General features: G+C 32.7%; 2 protein-coding genes across 3 annotated transcripts; one reads left to right on the forward strand and one right to left on the reverse strand.

The window, feature by feature from the left end:
- Positions 1–1,625: 1,625 nt before the first annotated feature.
- LOC111397024 lies at positions 1,626–3,556 on the reverse strand. 2 transcript variants are annotated; one of them, XM_023023686.1, is made up of 3 exons: positions 3,214–3,556; positions 2,351–2,580; positions 1,626–2,172 (listed from the first exon to the last, which is right to left on the reverse strand). In XM_023023686.1, the coding sequence occupies exons 2-3, from the start codon at positions 2,429–2,431 to the stop codon at positions 1,726–1,728; spliced, it is 528 nt and encodes a 175-aa protein (XP_022879454.1). In that variant the 5' UTR covers positions 2,432–2,580; positions 3,214–3,556; the 3' UTR covers positions 1,626–1,725. The 2 variants fall into 2 exon arrangements, with proteins under 2 accessions (XP_022879454.1, XP_022879453.1); XM_023023685.1 differs by having other exon boundaries at positions 2,351–3,556.
- A 6,033-nt stretch (positions 3,557–9,589) lies between these two features.
- LOC111397026 (peroxidase 51-like) lies at positions 9,590–11,669 on the forward strand. Its single transcript, XM_023023689.1, has 4 exons — positions 9,590–9,957; positions 10,032–10,232; positions 10,350–10,515; positions 11,040–11,669. The coding sequence occupies exons 1-4, from the start codon at positions 9,739–9,741 to the stop codon at positions 11,447–11,449; spliced, it is 996 nt and encodes a 331-aa protein (XP_022879457.1). The 5' UTR covers positions 9,590–9,738; the 3' UTR covers positions 11,450–11,669.
- Positions 11,670–12,837: the final 1,168 nt, after the last annotated feature.

Raw genomic sequence — 12,837 nt, forward strand, 5'->3', positions numbered from 1 at the left:
ATGTCAAAGTTAATGTACAAATAGTTTAATTGGGTGCAGAGAATCACTGTGTCTCTCCTAGCTAGTCTCAATTTACTTTTCTTATTTTCACATCAACGGAAAAGGGAAGTCTTTGTCACACCGCATATCTACTTCGACATGATATTATTACAATTTCCTTAAGCTACTTAAAGCTAGAGTTCACATATTGGAAATTGGAAATCTTTTAATGTCACTCTTTTTATGATTCATTGAATGGGTAAGATTTTAAAAGTGAAGCACTAAGAAAAGGTACAAGAGGGATAGTCGAGAAAAATATGGTTTCATGTCCATGTCTGAGATGATGGTGTCTTTATAAGTAACTTTTAAATTCGGAGATCAGATGATTTCTTGGACATGGTTCATTCAATTCAAATTTGTTTTAATTATTGGAATCTAATGTTCATTTGGTGGCAGACACATCAAGATATTGATTAATTGGAATAATTTTCATGTGGTAGGTCTAAAATACATCATAAACAAAGAATAGGAAGCCTCCGTTCGTCCATCCTATCTATATAAAGGCCCATTTGACATGAATTTTTCTTTTGTTTTTGCTTATTGTAGAAGAGTTTTTCAAAGAAGCGCTATCTTATTTATTTATTTTTTTCAAACTAAGTTTTGAAAGCACTTTTTTTTTTTCAAATGTGCTTTAAAGAAAGTCATATTCGATCAGTTTCCTCTAAAAACTTTTCTAATTATTGAAAATGTTTTCATAAAAATTAGCCAAACGGGTGCAAAAACAGTTTTTGGATTTCAAAATCCATATAAAATTGCCCTTAAATAATTTATCAATCACGTTTATCTAGATCAGATTCCTTCCATATTTTTAAACAAATCTGTGCTTATATTATTATAAAGGACAGTTTTTAATTCTGGGGTTTATAGAAAAAACAAGAAATTAAAGTAAATACTACTGATCGAAGGTTTCTCTTTTTCAGTGGACAAAAAACAGGGAAAGGATCAATCATAAACTGACCCTAAATAATAAAGAATTCACATCCCATTTGGCGATGGGATTTCTTTGCCTAGGTACAAAATTTTCCTCTTGTGGCAGGGTTATTTGGTTTTAATCGAGCATGCATATTTAAAATTTTAGGGCCCGTTTGGTAGGGATTTTGAGAATTGATTTTTTGACCGTTAGAAGAAAAGTGGGATCCACATGTGAGAGAAGAAGTCAAAAATTACGACTTGAATAGTAAAATAACAGTCAAAAAATCAATTTTTTGGGGCAAAAAATTCCTACCAAATGGGGCCTTAATGTCAGATGGCATTATAAAGTAAAACAATCAAGAACCCTAAATGTCATTTACAATGGAAGTAACGAAAAGTCGCAAGAAAAGTACTGAGGAGGAGCTGGCTTCAACACTAATATATGGATATTGTCATGTTAGATATATGTAAGTTGAGATATTAAGTTCTTGTTTCATTTTGATTAAAAATAAATAAATAAATAAAACTCATTTATGTTCACACGTCTCTTAATAAAGTAATTTTGTAATTGGAAAGTTATGGATCACATAAACTATGTGGTTGAGATGAATAGTAGACTTTGACTAATTGAATTAAAATTAGAATTTAAATTTTAATCCCTACCGAACACGGAATTAATCTAATCAAGCTTAAGCATAGAATTGATATTAGAACTCACGGAATCAGTCTATAAAAGTTATCATACTGACTCCGAATGGGATTTTTATTATTTTTTCAAGTCATGTTCGAGCTTAAAACCTGCATAAGCCGAGGATGATGATTTAATATATCTTGTCTCAATTTCTCTTCGACTTCAGAACTATTTTTCTTTATACTAAAGAAACTAGGATTTAATAATTCTTGTCTTGTTGTAAACTTTATACGGCTTGAAGAAGAAGAAAAACTTGGCCCAGAATCTGATGCTAATGGAGTTTCCGTATCTTTCCTCTTCCGGTAATAACTTTTTGGGCCTAAAGTCAGCTCAAGTTCACTCTCGTCTTCTTCTTCGAAATTCTCAGCAGGCTGTCCCAAGTCGAGATACTGTCGTGCCTTCTTATGTACATCGCCATGACCATTCATTTGCTCGGAAATAGACTCAAAATCGTGCATATTTTGCCTATTTTTCGCTACACCAGTCATTAGTATCTTCTGTTTATGATACAAACGATGAAGTTCCCGAATCTGCAAAAAAGAAAAAAAGAAAAAAGGGTACAGTTTCGAGCTAAAAGAAGATGGGTTTATAAGCTTTTAAACGACATGGCTCGACTGAAGTGAGTGAAATCTTTAGCTCACTGTGTTCATATATAAGAGGTTAATCTTCAGAAATTTTCATAAAAAAATTGTAGAGAAATCAATATACCTGCTCTCTAAACGTTTCCTCATGCTTTAACATGGTCATCTTCATGTATTCTTTGTCGTATGGATTCAGAAACTTCTCCATTGAAACTTGTGCACTAGTTTTGGCTGATAAATAAAGCCAATAATCATATGAACACTGCTTCAAGGATCTTATGCTCCAACTAATCGAACTGTATAGTGTATATAGATGGTATAGAATTTGTGAATATATTTCCTATTGTTTTCCTCTATCTGTATATGCAGAAAAGGACTAATATTAAACATAGGTAAATGAAATTCAGTACTATGCATGCATGCATTTAGTATGAATCTGATGAGTGCAGTATCATTATTTCTGCGCCATAATAATAGTATTACCAGGAAACTAACTTGCTGATCTTCCCAAATCAAGATGAAATTCAAAACAAGTTAAAGGTACATATCATAGTATATGCATTTGAAAAATTTTAATTCTGGGGTTTATAGAAAACACAAGAAATTAAAGTAAATACTACTGATCGAAGGTTTCTCTTTTTCAGTGGACAAAAAACAGGGAAAGGATCAATCATAAACTGTATTTTCTGGCCGTCTAATCTTTTGAATCACCAAAATATATATATACCGAGAAAAAAACAGTGCAATCAGTTCAATCTGTGTCCTTAGATCTCATAATTCAAGAACTATACATAGGTTTATCAGCAAAAGAGTTGTACTTCTAAAATCATGCAGTAGTTAATACTAACTTCCATTACAATAGCCCTGATCTTGATAATCATCTTTGATATATACTAATGGCACCCAATGATCCACCCACCCAACAGAAAAGGAAAAAAGGAAAACTGTAGACTAAAGGTGTTAAAGAGGAATATGAATGAATCTATCTACCTTAAAAAGTATATGATGAACTGTATAGATCACTGATTTGTGCTGTGTAAAAAGAAGGAAAGAAAAGACTCAAAAAAGGTAAAGCAAACAGTTCTCTCTTTCTGGGGACAACTCAAACTTCAGCTTTAACAGTTGTGTGGTTGAATTTTGATAAAGAGACCTAAAACTTTCCTCCTTAAGTTCCCTTCAGCTGAAGAATTGAAGAATAATCAAATCACTTTTACGCACAGATCAGAAGAGCATTTTGGCATGCCAAACAAATCCCAGTGCCTTAGCCAATATGATTTTAGGTTTGTGAGAGAGATGCACCACAGGCATGTCCAGCACTGCAGATATATTAAAATCCCAATGCCCGCCCGCCACCCTTTAGACAAATCGTCGAAATAAGTGGAGCCTGCCAAACTTAATCACATGCACCCTACTCTAGTATTATTCTATTTCAATATAACCAGACACAGTTGTCTTTCCAACCATGCTATATTGACATAATCCTTGACATAATAGTTAATATAACGACACATGACATTTCATCATTGAATTGTTTTAAATATAGTTAACTTTTTTATTCAATCACATCTCACCAATACACATTATGTTACTCCGTCTGTCAACCACTTTTTGGCGAAGTGGCATAACCCTTGTTTTTAACTCTTAAGCCTCTATTTAATCTCCATTATTTAAAAATTTATTTTTCTCAAAATTATTTTCAACAACATATTCTTCTAATAAAATAATTTTACATATACATCTAAAATCTTTCTTACTTTTAAATTATATATTCTTTAAAAATTACTATTAAATAATCTATTTTCCTAAAAAATAGACTAAAACAAACCCTCAATAATACAATTACACATGTAATTTAGATAAATAAATATGTGTCCTAGTAGACTTAAGTTCCCTTCAATGGGACTTTGCTCCTGCTTCTATTTTTTGTAGAAGGGATTTTTGAGAAGCTGGGCTCTTCTAATTGAAAAACATTTGTAATTTTAAAAATAATTTTTGACTTTTCAAGAACCTTGTCAAACATTATAAAGGTTTGAGATCAAGATTTAAAATTAATTATTTATAAAAATTGTGTTTTAAGTTTGAAAAATTGAATTGGACTTGATTAAAATAAATATAAAATGTGAGAGGCGGCCAGTTCGATCATTGAATCATGACCGTACGTGAAGTGGGTACTTCCTGAAATAGTCCAAGTTCGGGATATCCCATGATCTCAATATCAAATCATTTTACAGCGTGAATTAGTGTAACAGACAAGTGTATAAAAATACATTTGCAGGATAATGGATTTTGTCTACATAAAGGTAGATTACATATGGGTTTATTGATCTAGATTGGTCACTGTTTTAAAAGGCATAGGGCCCGTTTGGTAGGGATTTTGAGAATTGATTTTTTGACCGTTAGAAGAAAAATGGGGTCCACATGTGAGAGAAGAAGTCAAAAATTACGACTTGAATAGTAAAATAACGGTCAAAAAATCAATTTTTTGGAGCAAAAAATCCCTACTAAACGGGGCCATAATACGTGATGGTACATAAATGCCAAGCTTGGTGATTTGACATAAAGATCTTGGCAATTATATAAAGTTTAAATTTAATAAATATTCAACAAGGGGTATAAAAGTCAATACATGTTAAAACATTGAGATTAAAGAAAGAGTTCTATGGTTGAAATTCATAATTAGATTTATATAAAAAAAAAATTCAAATGTGTATTTCAAACCCTAAATATCTAAATTTCGGGTTTAAGAAAAAATTTACAGCATTACATGTGATTTGGTATGCGGCAGCCTAGGTGCTAGGTCCGCAACACCCAAGTAGGGCACTGCTGCACTCGATTTCTGCCGGGAGCACACATCACCTATATTTTTTTGCTGTTTGATTTTTTTTTTTTTTTTTTTAAGTTGATAACAAAAAAATAAATAAATAAAAAAAAGAATTTCGCACTGATTTATTTATAGGTCACAGATCCCAGTTGACAACCACACACATTAGATGAGGCCTATAATGAATAAAAAATCGTAGGCCCCCACTTATGAGTAAGTTGTCAATCGGAGTTGTCAATCCCAATTGTACAACTAGCAAAATTTCTTTTGACAATTGGCATCTCTATAATAGGAATTCAAAGTTTAGCAACTATATATGAATACTTACATTGGAGAATTTTTAACACAAATATTGCAAAAAATTTTTTTACCAATAATATGGAAAATGTCAATTCCTACTCTAAATTTGTAGATTTTGGAAGAGGTTTAGATTTTATAATTTTGGGAGATGCATATTAGGTTTTTGATTTGAATAATGCTATGCAATCACACGGGTGATAAGAGCTCCAATATAAAAACACAAGATAGATTCAATTAAATAGACTATATCATCTTGCATTTAAATGAATTTATCATTTTATGTCACATATATTGTTGTCTAAATTGTGATTAACATTAGTGGAGTTATATAACATTACTCGAATTGAATTTGGGGATGGTGGACTTGTTCTTCACTGCCCCACCCCCGCCCACCCCCTTCTGTAATTTGTAAGTATTTAGAACAATTAATGCCAAGATAATTACATTCCCATTTCCCCAACTTTTGTATTAATGTTTCAAAATAGTCCAATTTTTTGGGGTACTCCGCTGAAGTCCCCTGTAAGCTAGCCCATTGCATCATGGTTTAGGCTTCACTAAAGGTATGGGCCTCAGTATCCCAGGCCCATAACCTTGTAAAATCCACCCTAGTTAACAATTAGTCCTTGAGCTTCATTTTTTTTTTCATATTCTTTTTTAATTACACATTCTCCAAAAAAATTAATTTTACACATAAATTCAAATTTTTTTTTCTACTTTTAATCACACAATCTGCCAAAAAAAAAAAAAAAAACCACTATTGCAAAATCTATTATCCTATAAAATAGAGCTCAAATAAACCCTTTATACTTTCAATTGCCAGTCTTGCATAGCCTTTATATTAGTTGCAAGTTATAGTATAGTATGCGAAAAGTTATCAATAGTCCTTTCCAGTACTATTTCGTAATTCATTGAATCAAATATATCACAAAATTTATTGTTTCTTTATAGAGAAAGATAATAGAGTTGTGCTACCTGCACGGGTCCCTTTGCACAGAGCTTGTACATGTGGACCACATGTGTGTGCACCTGTACAGGCCCTGTGCAAAGGGGTCTGTGCAGGGAGCTTTTTCCAAGATAATAACATGATTTGAAATGTTAATACATTAGAATTTGAGTGATTTTTTTATTAAATTATTTTTCTTTCATTTAATTATACATTCGTCTTTCTCAAACAAATAACTGTTAAATGTGCAATACATAAAGTGAATTTATAAAAATTTAAATTATGATATGCCACTCACGACTATAATATTAATAATGATAAAAGATTACATAAGACGTATTATAGAACGTTTATGAGCTATCATTTGTCCATGGGACTTGATGTCATAAATATATGTTTCCTGTAATTGCTACAATAAAGTTACAAAGGCGAAACCAAAGCTAAGGATATGGTTGACTTCAATTTGCTTTATTTTGTTCTTGAAATTTTCAAAACGATCCTTGATTTAAAAATTGCTAAATAAGAAAAAATAAATAGCTTTATTTTTGAAAAATCATCTCCATTGCAATATGACGGGGATTGCCAAAACTATTTAGCGTATAGAAAAAAAAAAGTTTAGGAGGGAAAGAAAGAAAAATTCTTTCATGAAACTTAACTTTTTGATCACACATTTCATCTATTTCTATCAATATCTATTAAGTACTAAATTCTGATTTTAATTTTCACTAAGCAAAGACTATATATCAATATCATGTAGATAGCATGTTTTTCAAATTATATGTCAGATAACAATCTATAAAAAGTAGAATCAAGTTAAAGTGATCGAATTCGTTGATATAACGGCCGATCGACCCTCAAAATTTGCGTATAGGTCCCGCGTCAATTAAAAAATGCCAACCCTCCCATGTGTGTGTTTGGTCATCCTCACTGGCGGACTCACATGGGGTCATGTGGGGTCAAATGACTTCACAATTTTTTGGATTTTCTTTCTTTCTTTTTTTTTTCTTTCTCCTTGTTTAAAACGTAATTTTCTGTCAAATTCCCTAGCCCTATGCCCAAAAAACCCAAACCCAAATCATATTGTAGTAGCATACGGTCTTATTTTTATTAATGATATGTTGTTCGAAAAAAATTTCATTTTTTACCCCATAGTTCAAACTGCCTAGATCCGCCCCTGGTCATCCTCTATCTCAATCTCTATATTAGGCTCCGTTTGATACGCCATATTTTCCATGGAAGTAGGAATTGAAAATGTCATTTTCACTTTTTGCCATATTTGATAGGCAATACCTTCTTGGCAATTTGTATTCTAGTTTTTTGGCATGTGATCCTATTTTCCACGAAAATGAGGAATTTGTATTCCCGTGGGTGAGTTGGGAATTTATTATCTTAGTTGTTGCTTATTCTTTTTTTTTTTTTTCTTTTTTTGACAATGGAAACAAATTCTATATATAATTGTAATATATTATGTCCCTTTAATTGACAATTTTTATTAAGAACAAAGCCAAAAGAACACCAAAAAATCCATAATTTTAAGATTTTTCGGATGAAAAATTATATAAATCAAACACATTTAGTTGACGATTCTCAAAAAAACAAGTTCTAAGCAATTAGATTCCTTGAAATTCGTTTTTTTTCACCCAAATTTTATTTTTGCAATCAAACGGACCTTTATTGTAGCAAAACCTGTATTGGAGATGCTTTTCTGTTTTGAAAGTTTAAAATTAGTTGCAAGCGGGAAAATTATTGGTATGATTCGATCCAAGAAAAAGCCATTTTTAAACATGTGGTTCTGATGAAAACGGTACCAAATACACGTGTCTGCACTTATATTGGGCACAGAGAGTAAAATAAGTACTTTTAGCATTGGATCTTGGCAACAAACAAAATTTTAAAGAACCTTTTGAATGTACAACCGCATCATTTCCCCATGTGTTAGCGTAATTGATGAAAGAATGGTCGGCACGTTTCTATGCAAAGTTTTCACTCTCTGTTTAATTAAACATAAAAAAAACAAAACCTCAATTGCCACAGCATAATGGACTGAAATCTTGAGATACTTTCTCATACTTTCACTAATGATTATTCTTATATTTAAATTCAACATTTAATTATGATACTTGTGACCTCAAATTTCTGATTGATGACATCAACAGATCTCGACTCTACTCATTTTCATGTGTAAGGTGTTACACACTTCAACAAACTGTTAGAAGCACGTGACCTTTTTCAATGGTAGGGGAGGCGATTACAAGTAATCTGATAATCAAGTCAATCAATTGTATATTTGGACATGGATGGACGAAAGACACAAGCCACAACTATGTATATGGTCACTGGGTTGTACAGAGGAAATAATAAGAGTGAGGAATGTTTTATTTATGAAAGTGTAAAGTTATATTACCTTCAATGATACTAAGCGTAAATTTTAATAGTAAGAGAGGTGGAGTGATTATCGTTGAATAAAAGACTCGTTGCGTCAACTTAATGATCGATGTGTCTTCTTTTAAGTGTTACTTCTATAGCATTAAGTTCAAAGAATATTCAATGATTCTAAAAGTAATCACTGCCCTACAATCAAAGTCTCACATCCAAAAAGTTGATTGAAAGAATCTCACATCTGAAATCTAGACCAACAAGTTGATTGAGAGATGTTTACAATAGAGGAGTAATATCGATCAATTACAGAAGGTCTTATACAGAAGATATCCTAAAAGAGAAATCTTGTACAAAAGATCTCTTGGAAGAGGTAAAAGGAAAAAATGCTTTTATGGGTTCAAAAGCTTATCATCTCGATAATAGGCTCAACAGATCGTGACACCTCGCTTCAGTCGTAGTGTTCGAACACTACTTGGAGCCTTGGTTAAAGTGATTACATCACTTTGACTACCTCTATTTTGATAGCTTCATTTAGGCTAGGTTGGTCGATGGCGTGGAGTTCGAGCTTGAATTAGCTTATAAGCTAGTTGTCATGTGATAAGTGATAAGAGTCTCTTTGAATGAGGCGTAATAGTACTTGACAATGACATTCAATTCAGCAGCCAAGACTAAGCATAGACTGTCATTTTTCACTATTATTGATATTCCTAAAATTAGTGCTAAAATTCGAAGTTTACAGTCTTTTCGTCGATTTCTTGGGACATTTTCTTCCAAACGCACTAGTGTGCAGTATATAAATCGAATCCTAAAAAAAACGGTCTTAACGTGAATGTAGAGATCTAGTTGTCTCTATTTCTTTATACGTTTCTCTCTATAAACCAAGTCATAAAATATTAAGTTATGCGACGAGGAGAGCAGTTGACAATTGATATAAAAACACAAAGCCAGCCAGCCAACCTGAAAATTTCTGTAGAGAGATTCTAAGCCAACTGGCATATTACTGTTACACTTGCGTAATTTAATCTATATATAATACAATACAAATTAAACTCTATACAACAATTTTGAAAGTATGGGTCGATTCAATCTTGTAATAGCTGTGTTATCACTTTCTTTGAGTGTTTGTTTCTTCCCTGATTCGGCTTCTGCTCAACTCCGACAAAAGTATTATGCAAATATCTGTCCTAATGTCGAAGACATAGTGCGAAACGTCGTTAACCAAAAATTTAAGCAAACTTTCGTTACTGTACCAGCGACACTTCGTATGTTCTTCCATGATTGCTTTGTCCAGGTATACATCAATTTTGTCCTTAATTATCACAAACAGATAATTAGATGGCTAAGCTATTGTTTTTCGGAAAACAGGGCTGTGATGCTTCGGTTTTAGTAGCATCAACTCGAGGAAATACAGCAGAGAAGGATCATCCAGATAATCTCTCACTTGCTGGAGATGGATTTGATACAGTAATTAAAGCTAAGGCAGCTGTTGATGCAAATCCCAGATGCAGGAATAAGGTTTCTTGTGCTGATATTCTTGCAATGGCTACACGGGACGTCGTTTCCCTGGTTTGTATAATCTTTCTTCAGTTTATTGGCATACAATATTGAATAGGACTAGACGGTTTAATTACCTATTCGTGCTTAATTAATGTTGAGTCTGTGGTGGTAAAAATGAAATTGCAGGCAGGTGGACCTTCATATGCTGTGGAGTTGGGGAGACTTGATGGGCTAAGATCAACAGCTGCCAGTGTAAATGGAAATCTGCCCAAGCCAAGCTTCAACTTAAATCAGCTTAATGCTATGTTTGCTTCTAAAGGCCTATCTCAGACAGACATGATTGCTCTTTCAGGTTAATATTAATTTTAATAATTAGTCTGACTTTTGCATAGGAAAGAATGTCACCAATTGCTACAAGTTCTGCCTTTGAACGTATAATCGTGGCAAGTAGTACTGGACCGTTCAAGACTCGATGGTATTATGAACAAAATTGAATCATATTATGTGTATAGACAGATTTGTCCGATGAAGTTACAAGTTGCCAGATGACAACATTGCATTGGAGTTTGACCAACAAACAAATTTAAATAATCTAAACAGGGGTTGCCATCTCAATCCCTGTGTATAGCCTAAGAAATCTCCCCTGTACAAGGGGCTTATTCTCTTGACACTTTCTTTTCTTATTTAGTATCATTGAGTTGCGTCAATCGTTTGAATTCGTACTTACCCTTTTTAAATTAGTCAACTCAAATTTAGAGAAAATAAGCAACTAGTGATGCATTTGATGTAAACTTTGCAGACCTTTTCTAAAATTGTCATTTTAAACATTAATTCCCAGATTATGAACCGAGTCAAAATTGTTATATTTCTATGCAGCTGCTCACACTTTAGGATTTTCACACTGCGATAAGTTCGCAAACCGTATATACAACTTCAGCCGTCAGAAGCCGGTGGACCCAACCCTGAACCGGCAATATGCGACCCAATTACAGGGAATGTGCCCACGAAATGTGGACCCCAGGATAGCCATCGACATGGACCCAAAGACACCTAGAGCCTTTGACAATGCCTATTTCCAAAATCTCCAGCAGGGCAAAGGCTTATTCACATCAGACCAAGTCCTCTGGGCGGACAGAAGGTCCAGGCCCACTGTTGATACATGGGCCAGAAACCCAGAGGCCTTTAAGAGTGCCTTTATCCAAGCCATGACTAAATTGGGCCGGGTCGGAGTCAAAACGGGCAGGAATGGGAATATCCGTTTTGACTGTGGAAGATTTAATGGATAATATATTTTTGACATTTTTAATGGGTAAATATAAATTGTTAACAAATCTAGTATTTGTTCTGTTTGGGGCCTGTCTTTGACAACAGACATGATTTTTTAATTTGTGTTTATGCAAGTTTATTGTTTCAATAATATGTGAAATAAGAAACCTTGAAGTGTAAGCGTTTCAAAAAATTTCTGTTTTTCCTTCGCTTTGTCGAATAAAATTCGGTTCGTGACAATTTTTCGTTTCCTCAATTAGTATCATGGAAGCGCAACACTTATTTATCGATTAGATTATGTTAGGCTTAACTTTTAAAAAAAAGTTTACAAATGACTTATTTATTGCGGTCATGCTACATGTACAATCGGGGTTGACAACCACATACGTTAGAGGGTCCACGATAAATAAAAAAATCGTGAACCCCCTCCTGTGAGGAGGTTGTTAACCCCGATTGTACAATTAGCAAAATTTTATTTACTGTAGGAGTAAGACAGAATCTTTAACAAGAGGAAGCAAAGCCAAACACGTTCTTAACATAAGTCCAATTCACATGGGGGAATAAAATCCAAATCAACTTTTTCAAAATAGATGATTACAAATGAATGATTAGTGCTAATCCTATTTATTTAGGGATGACTCGTTGTTTTAGTATTAAATTCTTTAGGTTTTATTCCTTGGAATTACTTTGAGTTGAATAGAATACTTCATAGAGTTGAAATTCTTGAGCTGACAGCTGAATAATTTTTAGTTAATTGCAAGTAGAGAAAGCTGGTTACGTGACTTAATTTGCAACCATATGTAAGAAAAAGATATTTTTGTTTTTTTATATGTATTCAACCCTTCTGGATAAATAATAAAACTGTGTATATTTTAGAAATTATTTGCATTAAATATTTTCTGAAAGAAAAATATACCTTGACAACTACTTTTGACCAACTCTAAAGTGACAACACCGAATATTATTGTAAGGGCTGGGTGTACAATAAAAGTAACAGCACCCTCGACATGAAGGGTCTGTATACAAGCAGAATAATTTTTAGGGTCCGTTTGATTGTAAAGATGGAATTGAATTGAATCCAAAACGAATTTCAAGGAATTGAATTGTCTAGAAATTGTTTTCTTGAAAAATGTAAATTATTGTGTTTAATTGATATAATTTTTCAAGTGGAAAATGTTGAAATAAAAGTGTTTTTTGGTGTTCGTTTGACTTTGTTTTACATGAAAATTATCAATTAAAGGGATAAATTTTACTGGTATTGAGGATAAAATTTGTTTCCATTACCAACCAAAAAATAAAAAATAAAAAAAATTCAAGAAAATCATCTATTTTTTGGTTTTCGTTTGACTTTGTTTTACATGAAAATTAACAATTAAAGGAAAATATATATATATATATATATATATAT

The sequence above is a fragment of the Olea europaea genome, chromosome 7 (genome assembly GCF_002742605.1).
Source record: "Olea europaea var. sylvestris chromosome 7, O_europaea_v1, whole genome shotgun sequence".
Classification (NCBI taxonomy): Eukaryota; Viridiplantae; Streptophyta; class Magnoliopsida; order Lamiales; family Oleaceae; genus Olea; species Olea europaea.

Excerpts from the sequence above, each read along its gene's own strand:
- LOC111397024 (XM_023023686.1), bottom strand. The coding sequence starts at position 2,431 with ATGGAGAAGTTTCTGAATCCATACGACAAAGAATACATGAAGATGACC. Across the intron at positions 2,173-2,350 it reads AGGAAACGTTTAGAGAGCAG|ATTCGGGAACTTCATCGTTT; the intron begins GTATATTGATTT and ends TCTTTTTTGCAG.
- LOC111397026 (XM_023023689.1), top strand. The coding sequence starts at position 9,739 with ATGGGTCGATTCAATCTTGTAATAGCTGTGTTATCACTTTCTTTGAGT. Across the intron at positions 9,958-10,031 it reads TCCATGATTGCTTTGTCCAG|GGCTGTGATGCTTCGGTTTT; the intron begins GTATACATCAAT and ends TTCGGAAAACAG. Across the intron at positions 10,233-10,349 it reads CACGGGACGTCGTTTCCCTG|GCAGGTGGACCTTCATATGC; the intron begins GTTTGTATAATC and ends ATGAAATTGCAG.